Source organism: Hemiscyllium ocellatum, chromosome 6 (genome assembly GCF_020745735.1).
Source record: "Hemiscyllium ocellatum isolate sHemOce1 chromosome 6, sHemOce1.pat.X.cur, whole genome shotgun sequence".
Classification (NCBI taxonomy): domain Eukaryota; kingdom Metazoa; phylum Chordata; class Chondrichthyes; order Orectolobiformes; family Hemiscylliidae; genus Hemiscyllium; species Hemiscyllium ocellatum.
The window spans coordinates 81,845,913-81,867,973 of NC_083406.1; the positions used below are offsets into that span (position 1 = coordinate 81,845,913).

The following is a 22,061-nucleotide window of genomic DNA, read 5'->3' on the forward strand; positions in this document are numbered from 1 at the left end:
CTAAAGAAACAAAAATTATTCAAAGTATTCTGACTAGTACCTTGTACAGTTTTATACAAGATCTCCCCATTTTTATACTCTATTCCCTTTGAAGTAAAGGTCATCATTTTATTTCACTATTATCCACTGAACTTGGATTCTAACCTTTTGTGATTTATGTACCAACACTTTCAAATCCTCCTGTGCTGCAGCTTTCTGCAGTCTTTGTCCATTTAAATAATATTCAGCTTTTCTATTCTTCCTGCCAAGGTGCATAATCTTGCATTTTCCAGCATTGTATTCCAATCACCAGGCTTTTAGTCACCTGTCTAACCTGCCTATATCCCTTTGAAGACTCTATATATCATCTTCACAACTTGCCTTCCCACCTATGTTTGTATCAGCTACAAACATGGCTATAGTATATTCATTGGGGGTGAAATAAGTGACCAGTCAATGTCATTATCAGCCCGATTTTCCTGCACCTCGGATGCTGCCTGATCTGTTGTGCTTTTCTAGCACCACACTCTCGACTCTAATCTCCAGTCCTCACTTTCGCCTAATGTCATTATCATATTCCCTCACTCTATTGCCAGTCACCATGGGCAGTTGCCAGGATAAAAAATGGTTGCTGCATTTGTCACAAACTGGTTATTGACATGCGCGTTCTGCGTGCGCGGCTCTCGGGGCCTGTTTGCTCTCTATGGTGCGGTCGCCATCACTGAGAGAGCGGAGGGGAGGGAATATGGCGGTGGAGTCCAGAGTCACCCAGGAGGAGATTAAGAAAGAACCGGAGAAGCCGGTGGACCGTGAAAAGGTGAAAATTGTTCGCAGTGATGGGGGTTGGCGAGGGCTGTTACCTGAGGCAGTAGCGGCGGCCTTGCAGGTTGAGTCAGGTCAAGGCCTGGGTTATGTCAATTCCGGGAAAGTGCACGTTGGAAGATGCCGCCGCTGCTGCGGGGTCTCTCTCACCCTCAGACATGAAGCATTTTTCACTGGGTGGACTGACTGAGGTGCCGTGGTCTGAGCTGATTGAGGGTGAGGCCGCAGTTTCCCCTTTTGGCCCAATTTTAACCGGTAACTGGAAATTTCTACATCGAAAACCAGAAGTCTTTTGTTTTTTTAAAATAATTGTTTTGTTCTGAACGTTTTTCTTTGTGATACATTGTGAGGGTGTTAATAGGGTTCTAGTCAGAACAAGCTGCGAACCTGCACCTAAACATAAAATTGTAGAATTACGGCAAGGGACCAATGTAAGTGGGGCGGGGGAGAAACAGGCGGTATCAGATCGGTCGCCTGTGAGCACCTTCTGTTTAATTGACTGAAACTAAATTGGATATCGGGCATGTATAGAGTTGATATGACTCCTATTTTGCCAGCGCTGAGGACAAATTTCTGTTTCCAGATATTATCAACTAAAAAGGCACATAGCTCATTGCTGTGTATGTGGAAACCACTATGTCCGAATTTTCATCTCATCTTTTATGCCAGTCCACTTACTACTTTCTTAGTTCAGTTGTGAAACATCCCCCATTCAGGAGATGAAAACGTTAATCTATCAAATTGTTTCAAAATAGGTGTGAAATTAAGTGCAGAATTTTAAACAGGAAAGTTTTTTTTATAACTTATGGTTTTTAAAAAGAAAAATCAGTCTCGCTGAGATCTTTTGTTTTTTTTGTTTCTTTGAATATATTTGAGTCACATTAGAAAGTTCCACAATTCTATTTTTTTTTCACTTGTGAGATGCAAGTGTTCTGAATACCTAATCTAATTTACACCTATCCCTAATTGTCTGAGCAAAAGTGATGGTGAGGTGCCAGCTTGAACCACTTCTGCCCTTGTGGTGTAGGGACACCCAAAATGGCGTTAGGAAGCGGGTACCAAGATTTTGATCCACAACAGGAGATGAGCTTGATTTTGTCAACGTTCCCATGTATATGCTATCCTTGTCCTTGTAAACAGTAGTCATGATTTGGGGGTGCCGGTGTTGGACTGGGATGTACAGAGTTAAAATCTTTCATCAGGTGGTTGTGCTACTCAGGTGGTTGTGAAGTATAAGATCGTAAGTCACAGAATTTATAGTAAAAGTTTACAGCTTTGCTATAAATTGTGTCTTACTATCTTATAGTCCACCACCACCTGATGAAGAAGCAGAGTTCCAAAAGCTAGTGCTTTCAAATAAACCTGTTGGACTATAACCTGCTGTTGTGTGATTTTAAACTTAGTAAGCAGCAGTGGTTTGGAGGATGTTAGCAGAGGAGCCTTGGTGAGCTACTGTAGTATACCTCTTAGATGGTGCACATTGCTGCCCCTGTATCAGTGGCAAAAGAAGTGACTATTGAAAGTAGTGGTTGGGGTGCCAATCAGGTGGGCTTTTGTTCTGGATAGTGTTGAGCTTCTTGGCTGTTTTTGGAACTGCGTGCAAACAATGGAGAGTATTACATGCCACTTCTGACTTGTGTTGTGAAGATGCTGGGCAGGTGTTGGAGAGACAGCAGTTTGAGTGACTCGTACATGGTGTGAATATATTGTGCCTGATGTGCATAAATGACATTTACACAGCTCGAAGCTTTCATAATTTTCACACTTTTAAAAGAAAGTGATGAGTTTTCTTTGCATTGCTTTCATGGAGCTGTTTGGCTGTTTTACATGATGTTTGTAATGATATTGGCCAGATATGAGTTTAAATAAAAATCAATTTTGGGTGTATGCCAGGCATCATTTCATTCAACCTAATTATAATCAAGAGGAAGTTCAGCCATCTGAATTCAATGAAAGGTGGTGACTATCCTGAGACTATGGAGATACAGATCTGCCAAAAGGATTAGTCGGTGGTGGCAATGAGATGGGACCAGAGTGAGACAGATCTAGGGGTGGAGTGAGTATGCCCATGTGAGTGATTAGAGGATCATTTCTTTGTTTAGCCAAGAATAAGGATATGTTTTAATTTTAATCCTTTTTATTTCCTGGCTGACTATTACGGTACGTCAGAACCCTCTAAAATCTGCAATCCTAACTCCAAGTTGAGGACCTATTCAGAGTGTTCCAAAAGATGTTAATTGCCCATTGGAAGCTTAAACTTGAGCAACACTTATAACATAGGCAGTGTGTCAGAATATCTCAGAGGTCCTTATGCCTACCTTTCAAGACTCCTCTGTCTGTAGACCAGGATATCTCTTTTTCACCAGTTTACTTGTCACCTATGCACCAGTCTGTGACAGTATTACTATTGGTGACCACCACACAGATGAATCCCAACTTCACACAGGACTCCATTCGTCATGTTGCACGGCCCTACTATTCTGCTGAATTGGAATATCTAGGATAAAAAGGATTGTGGAAAAAATAATTTATTTCAAGTTCTGTGTAAGTTTTTTTTTAAAAGGAGTTCCTGAAAAATCACGTTGGATATCCATTGTTTTAACAGGGTATTTCTTTTAAACCACATGGTTTTAGGAATTTTCTGAAAGATATTTGACAAGATTTATGATTGGTAAGGAGCTGGTTTCTGTTTGATGTGGAGGTGCCAGTGTTGGATTGGGTTGGACAAGATCAAAAAAATCACACAACACCAAGTTACAGTCCAGTAGGTTTATTTGAAAGCATTTGCTTTCAGAGCACTGCTCCTTCATCAGGTGTTAGTCTGTTTGAACAGTGTTTTGCTTGAGATTGTTTGTTTGGTTTTGAGTTGGGAAAAAGGCTGCTCTTTACCTTTCTGAAACACCTTGTTGTGAGTCCAGTGTAAAACTTGATTCTCTGTTTGTAAGGGGGTCTGGACAATTTCTCGATAGTCTTTTCTGAGAAAGTTGAGTCCGTAAAGGCTTGAGCAACTACTGCAAGAGTCTAGAGATTTGTCTTTGTGCCATCATATCATATTGACATCCATCTGAACATTCAACAGTGTGTACTTTTTTTGTTCCTTCCAAATCTAAATGTACTTTTTCCCCAAAAGCAAATCACAGAAAAAAAACATTTTGAAACATTTATATTATCATATTGCAAAGCATTTCAATCAATTCTGCATCATAATCTCTAGTTTTACCTGGATCATATCTGGTTTGTTCCATGCCAAAATATATTAGAGAGATTAGTGTATGCCTCAAAGACTTGTGTAGGGGGAATGGATTCCTGTTTGTGAGGCATAGGCATGAGTACTGGCAACAGTGGGATCTGTTCCATTTGGAGAGTCCTGCAAACCACATAACTATGGAAATACAAAGGATTTTGAACAAAAGTGGGGTGAAGGGATCATACTTAGGAAAATAAATCAGAGTAGAGAGGAAGCAAAAGAGAAAGGTATAAATATAGAAAATAGTAAGCAGACTGTGACAGGAAGAGATAGAAAGTACAAATCTAAATAAATCAGATGAGAATAGACGGAATGTGAGGTGCTTTGACATGTCATAACTCAAGTGCAAGGCTGTCTGAAATAATGTTCAGTGTTAAATTATCCAGTTCACACAATTTTCATTCTAATACCATAAATGTGTTTTGTTTAAAATGTTTAACTACTCTTGCCTGTTTGCTGCTCCTCCTCAACCATCCCAACCGTCTACCTTCATACACATACAGTCCAATTCTTCCACCACACCTTCCAGTGGGAGTTTTGACCACTTTTAGGTTTGAATTTTCTCAACACTGATGTATTCTGTATGTTGCCTTATTTTGTGATGCCGCTAAGTGATTATTTTTCCCTCCCATTAAGTTCAGACACTCTGGTCCCACAGTCTTGTTCAGTTCCTGCTCATTTTTAAACTTTTATTTGCCTGTTCAGTATCTGTTACATTTTATTTCAGCTGTTCAGTTCTTGCACTTTTAAAATCTACACTCTGGCTGATCAAATATCACCCTTTTAAAATCTTCCATGAAGATGTTTATCTGTATATACTCATAAATTTGCATAAGTTCAGCAGCCCCCAACACTGACTTTTTCCAGCTGAGTCCTAACTCATGATACCATACATTTAAATCATGTAAAGTGGGTGTGGTAGAGTTTCAGAAATATAAGGTGTCTATTGATATTATTAATTTACTGTTAACTTTCAATTTGGAGAGCATACATTGTTTACTTTACATGCTGTGATTCAGAAAAAAAATGATGGACATTTATAAGAGAAAAATACAACTGAATCTCTGTGCACCATTTCCCAAACTTTGCTGAAAAAAGCCCTTAAATCTTATTAATTTGTGTTTCTGCTGTTAATTTCTTGGACCTAGATTTGACATTTATGCCCATGTTTTGAGTAATATCAAAATCATTACAGAAAAATGACATTTAGGATTTAATTTTAACTTTCCAAATAGAATTTTGCAAGAGTCGTGCAATTTATGGTGATTTAAGAAACAAGTTTTATGTTTTTGTTAACTTAGTTTTTCTTAATTGAATGTTTAAAAATTTAGACCTGCCCTCTTCTGTTGAGAGTGTTCACAACTAACAATGGAAGACATCACAGAGTGGATGATTTTGCTAGAGGGAATGTCCCATCTAGTGAACTACAGATCTACACTTGGTAAGTGTTGTAATTCTCCTGTAAAATATGCTTCCAGTCATTATATGGTGCAATTGTTGTGCTTAATGATGTGGCTTTTGGAAATGGGTGTTTTAACTACTAGTCTATTCTGTATTTATAACATGTTTTGCAAGGAATTTTTTTTTAAACTAGATTTCATTTCAAAGATTTGTCTGATTCAGTAGCCAGCTCCTTGCTTCATTGACTAATAGTTCCTTTGGCCATACCTCCAATAATTGTCAATCAAATTATACAAATCCTTTTCTGATTTCAATTTTCTTCTTGCCTACAATCATAAGATTTGCATTATGTCTCCTTTATGCCTCTGATTCAACCATTATAACAGTTCCCTGCCCACTTTGTTGAATATCTTGAATAAATTTGTCTTAAATAGAGATCAAAACAAATATTGCAAACAATTTTCAATCTTCCATTTTCTTCACCAACTCATGGTAAGTGCTTGTTTAGATAGTTTAAACTTATTGCCGCCTTTTTGTCTGTGAAGTAAACATATAATATGAAATTCCCTAATCCAGCATATCAGGTTGTAATGTTTATGTTTTGTACTCCTGAGGAGTGATTTCCTTGGTGAGAAAAATTGCTCTAACATCTTAAATTATTTAGAAGTGGCAATTGTTTTCTTTGTTCCCTCACCACCCATGGTAAGCTACACTCCAAGTCTGTGCACATGAGCATTTAATAAAATTATACTTACGTTGTTGTTCGTATTCAGGATGGATGCTACACTGAAGGAACTAACAAGTTTAGTAAAGGAAGTCTATCCAGAGGCCCGGAAGAAAGGAACGCATTTCAGCTTTGCAATTGTGTATCCAGATCCTAAACGACCTGGCTACAGGTTTGTGTAGCTTTATATTCACCATTTTTTATGAGCTTGAAATTGAAGGAGTATGCATATCTGGATTGTTTTTACTTAAATTGTGAATGAAAAGACACTATTTTTAATAGAACTTTTCCTTGAAATTCACATTGTCCGGTGATAAATGCTTGCTTCCGACTGCACTGGCAATTAATTGTTGGCCAGTCTGCGGAAGAAAAGGAGACTTTCAACTTTGTTTCTGGACCTTCTGAATCTTGATTGTCTTCACCAAGAACATCCAGAGGAACCTTCTGTGAAAATACTGTTTCTGGAGCAAGCTATACTGGGAATGATCCCGATGGCATTGGCTTTTGTTTGGTGACCTCTGTCTTTGCAGGTCATAACTTTTAGATGGACAGAATCTGAACATTCCACATCTTATCTATTGTTTACCTTTAAGGACTAATTGGTAAAACGTATCTTTCCCAAAATGATTCTCCACAGGGAGAAATCTATTCCCCGTGCGTTTACTTGTTGTGTTTGTCTGTGTTTGTTTATGTGCATTTAGAGATTCTTCTTGGTATTGCTAGTTCTTTTCAGGTAGCATAAATATAGTACTGAGTCAATAATGTACAGTACGAAAACAAACCCTTCTGTCCAACTCGTCCATGCCGACCAGATATTCTAAATTATTCTAGTCCCATTTGCTAACAACTGGCCCATATCCCTCCAAACCATTGCTATTCATATGCCTTTTAAATGTTGTAACTGTAACAGCCTTCTCCATTCCTCTGGTAGCTCATTTCATACATGCACCACCCTCTGCATGAAAAAGTTGCCCCTTAGATCCCTTTAAAATCTTTCCCCTCTCACCCTAAACCTATGCACTCTCGTTCTGGATTCCCCTACCCCAGGGAAAAGACCTTGTCTATTTATCCTATGCATACTCCTCATAATTTTATAAACCCCTATAAGGTCACCCCTCAGCCTCTGATGCTCCAGCGATAACCGGCCCAGCCTATTTATCCTCTCCCTATAGCTCAAATTCTCTAACCATGGCAACAACCTTGTAAATCTTTTCTGAATCCTTTCAAATTTCACAACATCCTTCCTACAGCAGGGAGAGCAGAATTGAACATAACCTTCCAGAAGTGTCTTAACCAATGTCCTGTAAAGCCCGCAACATGACCTCCCAACTCTATACTCAATGCTCTCACCAATAAAGGAAAGCATACCAAATGCCGCCTTCACTATCCTATCTACCTGCAACTCCACTTTCAAGGAACTATGAACTTGAACTCCAAGGTGTCCTTATTCAGCAACACTCCTCAGGACCTTCCCATTAAGTGTATTAGTCCTGCCCTCATTTGCCTTTCCAAAATGCAGCACCTCCCATTTATCTAAATTAAACTCCATCAGCCACTCGAACTATTGGCCCATCTGATCAAACTCCCATCATACACTGGAGTAACCTTCTTCTCTGTACACTACACCTTCAATCTTGGTGACATGGTTAGATTAGATTAGATTCCCTACAGTATTGAAACAGGTCCTTCGACCCAACAAGTCCACACTGACCTTCCGAAGAGTAACCCACCCAGACCCGTTTCCCTCTGACTAATGCACCTAACACTGGGCAATTTAGCATGGCCAATTCACCTCGCCTGCACATCTTTGGATTGTGGGAAGAAACCAGAGTAATTGAAGGGAATATATGGGGATGCAGCGGGGCCAATATTTGTGAAGACGCACAACTCCATTTTAAAAAAAAAAGGGTGGGAGACTGTTAAAATACAGATTTGAGACTGCCCAGGGAAACCCTTATAGATTCGGACATGTAAGTCTCTCTCTCGGTTCGTCCCAGAGATCAAACTCTCTGGAATTAAAAAAACACTCTTACAGACTAGTTTAATTTTAGTCATCCCCTTTATTTACCAATAGCATCACTGTTACACCATAACACTAATATCTATAAGCTAAACTAACTAGGTTCTAATAACCTAGGAGAGTAGGGTACCAGCTCTTCAAGTGCCCCAGCAAGCTACTCCGATGTACTGAAACAAAGTGGCTTCCTTTATACAAAAAGTTACAAAAACATTGCATGTTCTTAATTAGACAGATAACACTGACAGACAATAATTCATAAGGAAGAAAAGTTAATTGACAGGTCTATGCACGCTTGACTAATCGCTCCTACAGAGGCCATAAGCCATTCATCAGGTAGGAAAACATCCAGCCAAGTTAGGCACCTGCTAGCGAGATAAACTATAATAAAGAGGTACCAGTCTGAGCTAATTGGAGAGTTCATAAGGTAACCTTGCACAGCTTGCATGTCAGATACAATTGTTTTACAAAATGGCTTCTTAGCAAGGATGGCAAACTTTGACCATAAAATGGCTTTCTGACAGGTCACTGTTGGAATATTGCGTGCAATTCTGGTCTCCTTCCTATCTGAAACTATCGGAAAGATGTTGTGAAACTTGAAAGGGTTCAAGAAAGATTTACAAGGATGTTGCCAGGTTTGAAGGATTTGAGCTATAGGGAGAGGTTGAACAGGCTGGGTCTATTTTCCCTGGAGCGTCAGAGGCTGAGGGGTGACCTTATAGAGGTTTAGAAAAATTATGAGGGGCATGGACAAAGTATTTTCCCTGGGGTCAGGGAGTCCAGAACTAGAGGGCATAGGTTTAGGGTGAGAGGGGAATATAAAAGAGATCTAAGGGGCAACTTTTTCACGCAGAGGGTGGTATGTGTATGGAATGAGCTGCCAGAGGATGTGGTGGAGGCTGATACGATTGCAATAGTTAAGAGAATAGGAAGGGTTTGGAGTGATATGGGCTGGGTGCTAGCAGGTGGGACTAGATTGGTTTGGGATATCTGGTCGGCATGGACGAGTTGGATCGAAGGGTCTGTTTCCATGCTTTACATCTCTATGACACATTGTGCCAGAATCTCTTCAATGTTACGCCTAGAATAATTTCTAAGTTAGGAGCAGACTCCTTTTTAAGCACTGAATCATTCTGTGCCTGAGGTTGAGATGTTCCCACAAGGTTGCATTTAAGCTAATTAATTCGTCTTTGAATTAATAACCAGTAATGGCTACTCAATATCATCATGAAGTCCCAACATGCAATTAAATTCGATCCATAGCAGGTAAGCAGTAAGAGTAAATTTTCTACTGGCTTCAACAGCCTCAGCTCTCGCTTGCACGCTCTCTCTCTAGTTTCCTTTTGCACTCCCAAAGACGTTGTTGTCTGCCCAGCTTGCAAGGGTGCTAAAAGTACATTTATATTTGACAGAACTTGACCATCAATTACAAGGTTTTTGATAGTACCGAATTTAGTTTCTGGTTCAGAATCAAACACTTCCATTAATTTCACAAGGGAATGGTCATGAATGTTATCACTGGGTGTTTTATTCACACAGATTCACTGATGCTAAGGCAAATGTTCCTAATTGTCTTAGAGCATCCTGTTGTCACTTGGTGAGCACAGTTGTTTTTATCTTCTACGCTGGCTCAAAGGTAGAAGACGGTGGTAGTGGAGGGATGTTTTTCAGACTGGAGGCCTGTGACCAGTGGAGTGCAATAAGGATCAGTGCTGGGTCCTCTACTTTTTGTCATTTATATAAATGATTTGGATGTGAGCATAAGAGGTACAGTTAGTAAGTTTGCAGATGACACCAAAATTGGAGGTGTAGTGGACAGCAAAGAGGTTTCCCTCAGATTACAACAGATGGGCCGATAGAGTTGAATTCAGATAAGTGTGAGGTGCTGCATTTTGGGAAAGCAAACCTTAGCAGGACTTATATACTTAATGGGAAGGTCCCAGGGAGTGTTGCTGAACAAAGACCTTGGAGTGCAGGTTCATAGCTCCTTGAAAGTGGAGTCGCAGGTAGATAGGATAGTGAAGAAGGCATTTAGTATGCTCTCCTTTATTGGTCAGAGTATTGAGTACAGGAGTTGGGAGGTCATGTTGCGGCTGTGCAGGACATTGGTTAAGCCATTGTTGGAATATTGCATGCAATTCTGGTCTCCTTCCTATCGGAAAGATGTTGTGAAACTTGAAAGGATTCAGAAAAGATTTACAAGGATGTTGCCAGGGTTGGAGGATTTGAGCTATAGCGAGAGGCTGAACAGGCTGGGAGTGTTTTCCCTGGAGTGTTGGAGGCTGAGGGGTGACCTTATAGAGGTTTACAAAGTGATGAGGGACATGGATAAGGTAAATTGGCAAAATCTTTTCCCTGGGGTCAGGGAGTCCAGAACTAGAGGGCATAGGTTTAGGGTGAGAGGGGAAAGATATAAAAGAGACCTAAGCTGCAACTTTTTCACACAGAGGGTGGTACGTGTATGGAATGAGCTGGCAGAGGAAGTGGTGGAGGCTGGTAAAATTGCAACATTTTAAGAGGCATTTGGATGGGTATATGAATAGGAAGGGTTTGGAGAGATATGGGCTGGGTGCTGGCAGTTGGGACTAGATTGGGTTGGGATATCTGGCCGGCATGGACGGGTTGGACCGAAGGGTCTGTTTCCATGCTGTGTATCTCTATGACTCTATACCTTGAGTTTCCCCCTTTTTCTGAGCCTTCCTGCCTGTCTATTTTCTAGTGTGCAGCAAATGTGTTCTATAATTCAGCATTATCTTTTAGTCTAAATGCTTAAAGACATTTTTAAGGCTATAGACTTTCTCAAGACAACAGTGCATCAGAGGAGCTGTGATTGGGGTAAGTGCAGCAAGATGGTTAGCACAATTAAACTGTAGGGCTGGGGCTCGGACTAACATGGGAGATGAAAATGTTAATTAAAAGTTGAGTTGTTACATGTAGAAACTCAGTTTTTGATAAATCAATATGATGATATTTATCAGTATTGAGCGATGAGGGGATGGGAGAACATGCATTATGGAAGGCTTTGATTATCAGACTCACTGCAAAGTGCAACCCTTGCCACTGCCTTCCATCACACTTGGGTCAAAAATGCCCAGTGAAAATGGAAAATGACTGGAGCCACACCCAAAGTGAGTGGAGTAAGAGTTTTTGTTTGTTAGAAAACACAGACTCTATCAGTGAGCAATGTGTGGCCCTTCATGAGAAACTGCACTAATTAGGCATTTACACAAAATCATTACACCCTGCACATGAAATGCATGCACTATCCAATTATGTGGAATACAAATCTTGGCCACAAGCAATCTTGGACATATCATTGATCATGACTGACTGATCACAGTCATCTCTGAAACAAAAGCAATCACAGACAACCTTAAAAAGTACCACTTGCAGACTTCATTTCTCAAAAACAATCAAAGGTCTTAGAGGCTGCACAAGTGCACAAAGCTGATTTCCTCTCACCTTGAACGGTAACTATTTGTGAACATGATTACATACAATGCTGTCCTTCTTGTGGGAGCTGAGGTAAGTGGGCAAGGTTTCAGTAGTCCTCCATCTGTTTACATAGAATAAAGCTCCCCGTGTCAAAAATTTTCCTTCTTGGGAATTCTCCAGTCTCACTGTGGTCTAGTCTAAACTGTCATTTGTGATTGACATGAATGACTGTTCACATTATATCACGAACATGTTTGGTTTCAGATATTCTCTCCACAGCATCATTGGAGCCATGACTAATGGATCCATCTACAGCAAGGATTATCACCATGACAGTGGTGCAACAGAGTTAGAGAAAGTAAGAAGGAACGGATGAGCCAGCTAGTCCAGGACATGTAGCTGCTAAACTGTTGTAGTGTAAGGTCCTCTCAAGATGTGGAGGCGATACTGGAGGCCAAGAGTCTTGATGCTATTTCCTCCAGATGAGTGAGGCACATTGCCACTTCAGACTATTATCCCAGAACACCGTCTCAATTTTGCTATTGAACAGCATGGCCAACCCTTCCTAATGGCTGTTAGGGTGACAGCTCAGCAAATTTGTTGAGACTTCTACTCACTCAACATGGCTTTCCTGTAGACTTGAAAGAATCCTCTAAGTAAAGTTCTTTTTTAGTTTGTCACTTGAATCACTGATATACACAGTTGATGTTCAAGTCACCATAAAGAGTTGCAGTTCTGGTTCAATTTTAAAAACAGTATCATCCAGGGCAGCATGGTGGCTCAGTGGTTAGCACTGCTGCCTCACAGTGCCAGAGACCCAGGTTCAATTCTAATCTCTGGCAACTGCATGGACTTTGCACATTCTCCCCGTGTCTGTGTGGGTTTCCTCCACAATCCAAAGATGTGCATGTTAGGTGAATTGGCCAAGCTCAATTGTCCATAGCTTTCAGGCATGTGTAGGTTAGGTGCACTAGTTAGGGGTAAATATAGGGAATGGGTCTGGGTAGGTTACTCTTTGGAGGTTCGGTGTGGACATGTTGGGCCGAATGGTCTATTTCCACACTAAAGGGATTCTGTGATTCTATGAATACAGAATGATTTTCCTTTATGCCCCTGGTCCTGGTTAATCCATACTGACCTTTATCTGACTCCATAATGAATGTCTGAACAGCAAGTCTGAACTGACACCAAGCATTCTCGTAGAACATACTGGCATACCATTAAGATGTGATTACATTTATTTTTTAATCATATTAAATGTAATCAAAAGCTAGACTTGATGATGAATAGAGTAATCACTTAAGATGAAAGAATGGCCTGACAGTTTTCCCTAGGACAAATTGTCCTAAACTGGTTAAAAAATTGTCCAAATGTGTGTTGTCAAGATACAGTTGGCTTTGAAACTACAAAATATTAAAAATAAATGTTCTTTACTTTTTCCATGTATAACAATTTGTTTTAACAAAAAAACCTCCTTCAGTTCATAGTTTATACTTCAGATTAAATGTTTGTGTTTATTGAATTGCCAAGAAGTTGCATCCCAAGGAAAGTGGTGTACAAATCTTCATTACATCAATAACCGAGGCATCAAGAAGCATCTACTTGTGTTAAGGTTACAGGGTAGAGTGTCTAAGAGGAGGAGTCCAGCAAGTCTGTAAATTTGTTAACTAGTGTAAAATGAAATCTACATTCAACTCCAACATAACAACTAGAACAATGTAAATAGTTTATTCCTTGTATGACAAGAGGTTTTTTGTAGGGGGGTGGGGAACTGTGTCAGTGGTTAGTGGTGATGGTGGTTCTCCCTCGGAGGCATTTTGTACACTGGGAAATAGTGAGTGAAAACGAATTAAGGGGTAATTTTTATCTAAATTCTAGTTTTCCCTTTTAATTTATGAGTTAACTAAATATTATACTTTGAGTTGAGCAATTTTTAAAAATTGAAACCTTAAGTCTCTCTCAAACTGTGAGAGAAACTGTAATTAATTAATGGCTGGATTAATCTAATTCTTTGAAGTTTCAGTTGTTTTCAAGAAACATAAGTAGAGGCTTTCCTCAGTGCTGCTTTGGTAATCGAATGGAAAGTAGGAATTTGTTGAGATAGACAGATTTGGTGAGACGCTGGACGCATTTCTTTCTTGCCTAATGTTTTCATTCCTGTAGTTAGCTTTTCCTTTGGTACAGCTGAAGAAGCTGATTGGTGACAACTGTTATGTTTAGTATTATTCAGAATATATAATTTTAAAAATTACAGGATGGCAGGTCAGAGTGGCCAAATGGAGTGTACATCCTGCAATATTTGTGAAGCCATTGATTCACCATATGTTCCAGATAAACACTCTGAAGGAAGTATCACCGACTATAAAACCCTGAGCTCAGGATTTCAGAAATGGAACAGCAGCTGGAGTCACTGTGGTGTAATCACAGGTTAGAAGGATAAAGGCAGACAACAAATGGATGACTGTCAGGCAATCTAAAGAAGAAAATAGACAGGTATTGCAGGAGTCTATCTTGCTTGCGAATTGGTATACCATTTAGATACAGTAAACTTTTTGTTTGAACCCTCATTCTTGATAAATGGGCAAAAATTGTATACCAGAAGTTTACTGTATTATCTAAATCTCCCGTGATGTCCAAGTAGTCATTTGAGGGTGTGAATGAGAAGGCTGTCTCTGCCGATAAGTTTTTTTTATTTAAGGCAAGGTTGCATCATTATTTGTGATTTATGCTGTAAATAAAACATACCCCCTGTATTATGTTTCCTTTACTTAGTGTATGTTTTTACATTGATTATGTAGACCTTTTTGATCAATCAGCATACTCCTGGTCCCATAGGTGCCAGTTAATAAAATATTTGCTGTACTAGTAAGAAAGAATAGTTCTTCAAGAGAGTGCAGTTCGAGCTAAGTTGGTGGTACTATGGGCACCTGGACAGTGGAGGAAGACTTATACAGGAGCAATAGTTATAGCGATTTCATAGTCAGAGAGTCATACAGGCATTAATATGGCTCCAGAATGGTATGTTGCCTCCCCAGTGCCAAGGTAAAGTATGTTATAGAGTTGTTGCAAAACAAGGTTATCTGCCAGAGGTCACGGTCGACATTGGTATCAGTGACCTAGATAGGAGTGGGGCTAAGGTCCTGAAAGCAGATGTCACTGTGCTAGATAGAGGTGATGGTCCCATTTGCTCGTGAATGTAGAACTTTGAAAATTGAGTGGTTGAACACATGGCTGGGCAGCAGGTTTCTGGGGCATTGCAAACTGTACTGGTGAAGGTCAGACCTGTACAAGCCAGATGGTCTGCACCTGAACAAGACTAGGATAAATATCCTTTGAAGGGACTTTTGCTATTGCCAGTTCTAAAGAAGGGTCACTGGACTTGAAACATCAACTTTGTCTTCTCTCCACAGATACTGCCAAACCTGCTGAGTTTCTCTCTCAATTTTGTTTGCTTAAGTTTGTAGAGACTAAATTGGCATGGGGCTGGAAACCTGAGGACAAGTTCAAAGCCAGAAACGGGGCAAAAATTTAGTGAGTGACTCTGAAAGACAGAGGAAGCAAAGGTTGAAAAATGTACAGCACAAGAATTTGGCAGTATTAAAAGGTAATGCAAACATAAGGAGTGATCGACACAGGCATCTGTCAGCATTATATCATTATTATTGTGGTGTCTTGGCTTAAAGAGGGACGATGACGACAGCTCAGCATCCCTTGATAGAGCTTGTTTAGCAGGCTAGAGAGGAGGATAAAACAGGTGGGCATCCTTCTTTAAATCTTCTTCAATTACAGCTGAGAGAATGGATGCTATTCTAAATGAAGTGTCAAATGAGGCCACTTGTGCGTTAAATTCAGAAGCAAATAAAGAGGCAGCCACACTGCTGCACATATACTATAGATCCCCAACAGAGAGAGAGAGAGAAGCAAATACAGGCAAATTCCTGAGTTTAAAAAAAAATCAGTTAGTTGGTAACTTCAACTACCCAAATATCATTTGGGACACAGACTTCCTGAGAATTTTTTTTAGCCAGCATGTAATAAGCTTATTAAGAGAGGGCACATTTTTTGTTTTAGGAAATTAAGATGGGCAGGTGAACATTTTGGGCATTGTGATCATAATACAGTTAGATTTAGCATCATTATGGTTGGAGGAAAAGACATAACGTGAATAAATGTTCTAAGTTGTGGTAAGACAGCATGACAAACCTGGAATGATCTGGCAAACTTGAATTGGATAAAGTCAGTGGGAGGCATGTGTCCACAAAAGCAAGTGTGGTAATGCTAAATCTAGGGCATAGTTTTGTTAAGGGAAGGTTGTATCTTAGAGGCTTGGATTGTCGTCTTGAGAACAAAGAAAACTGAGGGGTGACTTCTTTTGAAGTGTACAGAACAATGATGGCCTTGAATAGAGTGGACAGGGAAGACCTGTTTCCTCTAGTTGGGAGATCAATTATCAATGGACGCAGATTACAGATTTTTGATAGGCTGGCTAGAAGAACATACGAAAAAAAACCTTTTCATCATAAATGTCTGGAATTCACTACCTGGTTTAGATGTTGAAATGGAAGTCCTCAACTTATTAAATCGGAACCTAGGTCTACACCTGAAGCTTTGTAACCAACAAGACTACAGACCAAGTGCTGAAAAATGGGATGAGAATTTATTCAGCCAGGGCAGAGATGGCAGGCTGAATAGCCTCTTTGTGCTGTAAAATATCTGTAATTCTGAGTGTTACTTGGAGGAGTAGATGTTTGAATTTTCATGTTACAAATTGTTAATTAGATTTATTATAAAGCTTATTCGGTTTTGTTTGTTATAAAAAGCTGGTGGATCTGAAGTCTTGGAGTTTTGAAGAATGAGGGGGCATCTTATTGAAACTTACTGAACCTGAGAGGCCTGGATAGAGTGGATGTGGAGCACATGTTTTCTTGAGTAGGAGAGACTAGGAATTGAGGGCACAGCTTCAGAATTAACGGGCAACTCTCTTTTGAACTGAAATGAGGGGGAATTTCTTCAGCCAGAGTGTGAAGTTGATCACTGCAGAAGCCTGTGAAGGGCAAGTCATTGGATGTCTTTAGGACAGAGATAAATAATTCTTAATTAGTAAGGGCATCAAAAGTTATGGGGAAAAGGCAGGAGAATGGGTTTGAGAAAACTATCAGCTCTGATTGAATTATCCTGATGTGCAGGATATGTATGTGTATGTTGTTGGCTGTCAGCTTTAAAGTGGCAGTGTGGAGGTCAGCAGTATGGTTAAGATGGATAGGAAGCAATAGGCAGGTGAAGAGGGTGAATAAATCCACTCATCAACTAATTTTTCACTGTCTAAGGGGAAACATTGTGACAGAAATTCTATGTTGCACTAAACTATGTATAAAACAAATTGCTTCCTAATATTTTCATAAAGTGAGTTACTTGTTACTCATTTAATATGTATCTGATAAGTTTGAGAATGCAATTGATGCAGAGTTATTTGGTGGCCAAAGCCTTAACTCTGAGGGTGCTTACATTAGCCTGTTTCTTTTATTCACTCCTGGGAGGTGACTGTCGTTGGCTGTCTATCCTTAATTACCCTTGAGAAGGGAGTGGTGAGCTGCCGCCTTGAACTATTACAGTCTGTTTATAGACCAAGGGACGCTGAAGAAATAGTGATATCTTTCCAAGTTAGCTTGGTGAGTGGCTTGGAGGGGAACATGCAAATGATGATACGATCTGCTGCCCTTTACTTCTATACAGAAGGACATCATGAATTTGGAAGGTGCGGTCCAAGGAGCCTTGGTGAATTTCTGCAGTGCGTCATGTAGATGGGGCAAATTGCTACTGCTAGGTGGTGGTTTGTGGAGGGAGTGGGCAGTATTCCACCACACTCCTGATTTGTGCATTGTAGATGGACAGGTTTTGGGAGTCAGGAAGAGAGTTCTTCATGCTGGTTTCCAAGCCTGCTCTTGTTTCCACTTTATTTAAAAAGTTAATCCAATTCAGTTTCTGATCAATGGTAACCCCCAGGATGTTGACAATGTAGGATTTAGTGATGGTTATGGCTCTGAACATGAAGAGGCAATGGCCAGACTCCTCTCTCATTGAGGACAGTCCTTGCCTGGCATTTGTGTGGTGTCAATATTACTTACCTCTTGTCAGCCAAGACTGGATATTTTCCAGGTGTTACTGAATTTGGGCATGGACTACTTCAGTATCTGAGGAGTCATGGTATCTAAATCCATTATTCTTTTTATTTTTGCATTATTAACAGAAATCCAAAATGGCATAAATGCATGTGGATTGTACAGATTATGTAGACTTAACAGATACTAGACAGATAGCTAGATATGCTATCTAAAAGGGCAAATAAGGCACAGAATAAAGCACAAATTATAAATTAATTTTCTGTCTAGAATTTGATCAGTGAAACTTTAGTATTAATTAGTCCCATTGTGGTTTTACGATGATGTTTGGAGTTGCTTAAAGAGAAAAGGTTAAAGTATACAGTGTTTAATTGTGTCTTAAACAAAACTACATTGTCCATTGAGCAGTCCTAATAGATTTTACTTTTTAACTGGTGAAAATTGCATCTAGATGACTGTTGTTTTGCTTTTGTATGACAGAGTGAAGGAAATCGGTACCACTGTTTCAGGGAGGAAAGGACCAGATGACTCGATGACATTACAATCGCAAAAATTTCAAATTGGGGACTACCTGGACATTGCAATAACGCCGCCTAGTAGAGCACCGCCCCCACCTGGCCGCATGAGACCATATTAATGTTCCTTCCTCACCCGCTTTGGGCAGCTGTGGCTGAAATTTGGTGGCCCTGTATATGTAACCAAGAATGTTGGCATGTTTCATTGTATTTTATTCCTAAACAGGGTAATTTTTGAGAAATAATTTTGACTGAATGCAGATGTGGGGAAGCATCTGTGTGCTCTAGCTACAACATTTTTGATTTTGTTTAGTTTGTTTGCAATTTTTTAATAAAATTGTGCCTTCATTTCATTGTTTTTGACTCTAGAATGTTCACATAGAATTTGTCCAGAAGCTTTAATGCAATCTGGGTTTATTAAAAATTACATATCACAGTTCATGATCCTCTTCTCAACAACCTGAGCCAAGTTTTACGTTGATTCATAACAATGTAGTTATACAAGTGTAACTTAGCTAGCATGTTCACAGTCTTAAAAGGTCTACAACACACTGCTGTTTACTTCACCCAGCATCATTCCTCTATTTCTTAAATATTATGGGTGGTCTTTTAATTCTGATGGTCACTTGTTGACCTCACCATGATAAATATCCTCTGCATTCTCTCCAGTGCAATCACATCCCTCCTATAATGTGGATTCTGGACTGCAAACAGTAATCTAGCTTTGGCCAAACCCATGTTTTATACAGTTAGTATAACCTCCCCGCCTCAGCTAAATGGCAAGTATCCTATATGCCTTTTCAACCACTTTATCTACCATTCCACTACCTAATGGTTATGAACACCAAGCCTCTCCGAAACCTCAGTGCTTCCCAGGATCCTACTGTCTATCATGGACAGAACAAATTAAGGAAATACAAGTGCATACGCATACACTTATCTGGATTGAATTCCATTTGTCTCTGACCAGCCCATCTGTATCCTCCTGTAATCTAAGGTTATGCTCCACTATTTACTATCCTGCCAATTCACGTATCATCTGTGAAATTACTGATTAACTCGCCTATATTTGATTAAAATGGTAACCTCAGTCAGTGCAGGAATTGAGCTCATGCTGCTGGCATCACTGCATCACAAATCAGCTGTCCGGCAACTAAGCTAAACAAGACCCGTTCAAGTCAAAATTATTTCTATATACCACCAGTAGTGAGTCGTGTGGAACTTCACTGGACACTGGCTTTCAATTACAAAATAGCCCTTGACCATCACTCTCTGCCACTTGGTCAATTCTGGATCCAGTTAGCCAAATTTCCTTAGATTCCATGGGTTCTTCGATCATATACATTACACTAATGTATTCACTTGGTTGTCTCAGAAAAATTCAATCACGTTGGTCAGACATGATCTTCCCTTTAACAGAATAATGCTGACTATTTTTGACTAATCCCTGCCTCACCAAGTACAAATTAATTCTGTTCTTGGGCGTTGCTTCTAATAGTCTCCTGACCACTGAGGCTAGAGTGACTGACTTGTAGTTTTCTGATTTTTCCCCTTCCTTCTTGAGTGATGGTACCACACTGGCAATTCTCTGGAACCTTCTGTGACTAGAGAGGATTTGAAAGTTATTGCCAGCAGCTCGGCTATTTCCTCCTTTGCCTCAACAATCTAGGATGCATTTCATCCAGCCCTGGGGAGTTCTTTTAAGCCTGCCAGACCACCAGAACACTGCCTCTGTCTATGCTAATTTCTTTCATCCTTGTTATAGTCATATTCCCTGAATTCTGTATCAATTTTGTACTTCTCACTAGTGAATGAAGTATTAATTTGGGACTTACTTTTTCCCTAGTTATCTTTTTACTGTAAGTACTTGTAAAATAACAGCTTGTAAAATTGCAGATTAAAAAAAGGAAAACTTTTTTGCTGTCCTGATTTCCTTTTTAAGTTTCTCCTTCTACTGTTTCGGCTCTTGGTATTTATCCTAAGCGTCCCTGGTTCTCTTTATCCAATCCTGTATATTCCTCTATCCGGTGTTTGTTGCTTTGGTGATGCTGCCGTTTATCGTTATTGAACATGCTGGCCCGAACAAACAGTCCCAATGACCCAGCAATGTAAAGCCCTCCTTCCTGCAACATCTCTCCAGTAACGCATTCATCTGGACTAATTTATTTTTGTACACTATAGCAGGGCATTGGGCGTAGTACAGAGATTACAACTCTTTTTCAGCCTTTATTGTTGGTAAAGAACAATACTTTATTCTTTTCTAATTGCCCTCCTCTTTCAGAATGCCCTTTAGCCATTTGGTGATAACCCTGACATTGCTACTGGGGAGGCTAGTGTCTTTGTGGCTGCAAAAACACTTGTCTAGTCCCTTTACAGTTTAATCTACTACTATCGTCTTACTTTTCTTTTTCCTCCCCTCTTGGGCAAGAAACACACCCATAGTGCCATGACTTTGGCTCTCACTGTCTTCCCCTGGAGTCGTCATCCCTAACAATATTCAAAATGGTATACCTGATTAAAAAAGGGGGGTGGGGGCTGAGGAACTTCTGGACAAATTTTCCTCTACCCTTTCTGCTCAGCCATCACCTGTGGTGAGACCACCTCATTGAATGTGCTACCCACAACATATTCAGTATTGCAGATGCTCCACAATGAATTCATACTCCAAATTGTGGTTAGCCAATATTTGCAACTGGAAACACCTCTGTTGTAAAGAAAGGTCACTGGACCAGAAATGTTAACTTTGCTTTCTTTCCAAAATGCTGCCAGATCTACTGCATTTGTCCAGCAATTTCTGTTTTTGTTTTACACTTCCTGCATGTGGTCACCAGAGTCAGTTGAAGTTTCTATGATTTTCCACACTGTACAGGAGGAACATATCATAGCTGTGAGATCTGCTGCCATGACTTCCCTTAAGTCCCCTAGTTCCTCCCTTTTGGGAAAAAAAAATGCTAAAAGAGTTAAACAGAATGGAAATAGACCCTTCAGTCCAGCCAGTCAAACCAACAATAATCTCAAATTAGACTAGTCCACCTGCCCACACTCAGCTCATATCCCTCTAAATATCTATTCATGAATTTATCCAAATATCTTTTAAATGTTGTAACTCTACTTGCATCCACCATTTCCTCTAAGTTCATTCCAGTATGGTTAAGATGAATAGGAGGCAATAGGCAGGTGAATAGAGTGAATAAATCCACTCATCAACATTATCATTCCATGTGAAGAAAAAAAATGACCCTCATCTTTTTAAAATCTTCTCATCTTAAAATATGTCCTCTAGTCTTAATCCCCCACCCTAAGGAAAAAGCACCTGCCATTCAACTTGCCTATATGCAATCTCTTTCATTTATCCAAATTAAATTCCATCAGCTACTCCTTACCTCATTGATCCAATTGATCAAGATCTCTTTGTAATCTTGGATAAATTTTCACTACCCACTCTACCACCAATTTTGGCATCATTTGCAAACTTACTAACCATGTTTTCAATATTCTCATCAAAATCATTTATATAATTGACAAACAAAAGTGGGCACAGCACCAATCCCTTTGGAACACCGCTGGTAACAGGTCTCATGTAAGAATACTATATGTTTACCTTCCTTATGCTAATTTTGTTTCCCTTTTCCTATTTTGCTTACTTATATTACTTTAGAAATGTGAAAGAGACAACATAATATTGTTTCTCAATTAATCATTTCTTCCAAAAACTGCACTATTCCTTTCCACAAATCCTCCTCCCTCACTGGATAATGTCTTTGCTGTAAGCCTTGAACTAATTTCTTAAATGTCTGCAATT

At 39.7% G+C, this 22,061-nt stretch overlaps 1 protein-coding gene across 1 annotated transcript; it reads left to right on the top strand.

The window, feature by feature from the left end:
- Positions 1 to 661: 661 nt before the first annotated feature.
- sap18 (Sin3A-associated protein) lies at positions 662 to 18,607 on the top strand. Its single transcript, XM_060826716.1, has 4 exons — positions 662 to 796; positions 5,380 to 5,489; positions 6,223 to 6,345; positions 18,225 to 18,607. Exons 1-4 carry the CDS (start codon positions 683 to 685, stop codon positions 18,379 to 18,381), a joined length of 504 nt encoding a protein of 167 aa, XP_060682699.1. The 5' UTR covers positions 662 to 682; the 3' UTR covers positions 18,382 to 18,607.
- The last annotated feature ends 3,454 nt before the right edge of the window (positions 18,608 to 22,061 follow it).

What these genes read in the sequence shown, in the direction of transcription:
- sap18 (XM_060826716.1), top strand. Translation starts at nt 683, where the DNA reads ATGGTGCGGTCGCCATCACTGAGAGAGCGGAGGGGAGGGAATATGGCG. An exon ending in AGCCGGTGGACCGTGAAAAG is followed by an intron (nt 797 to 5,379) that starts GTGAAAATTGTT and finishes TTAAAAATTTAG; the next exon opens with ACCTGCCCTCTTCTGTTGAG. An exon ending in GAACTACAGATCTACACTTG is followed by an intron (nt 5,490 to 6,222) that starts GTAAGTGTTGTA and finishes GTTCGTATTCAG; the next exon opens with GATGGATGCTACACTGAAGG.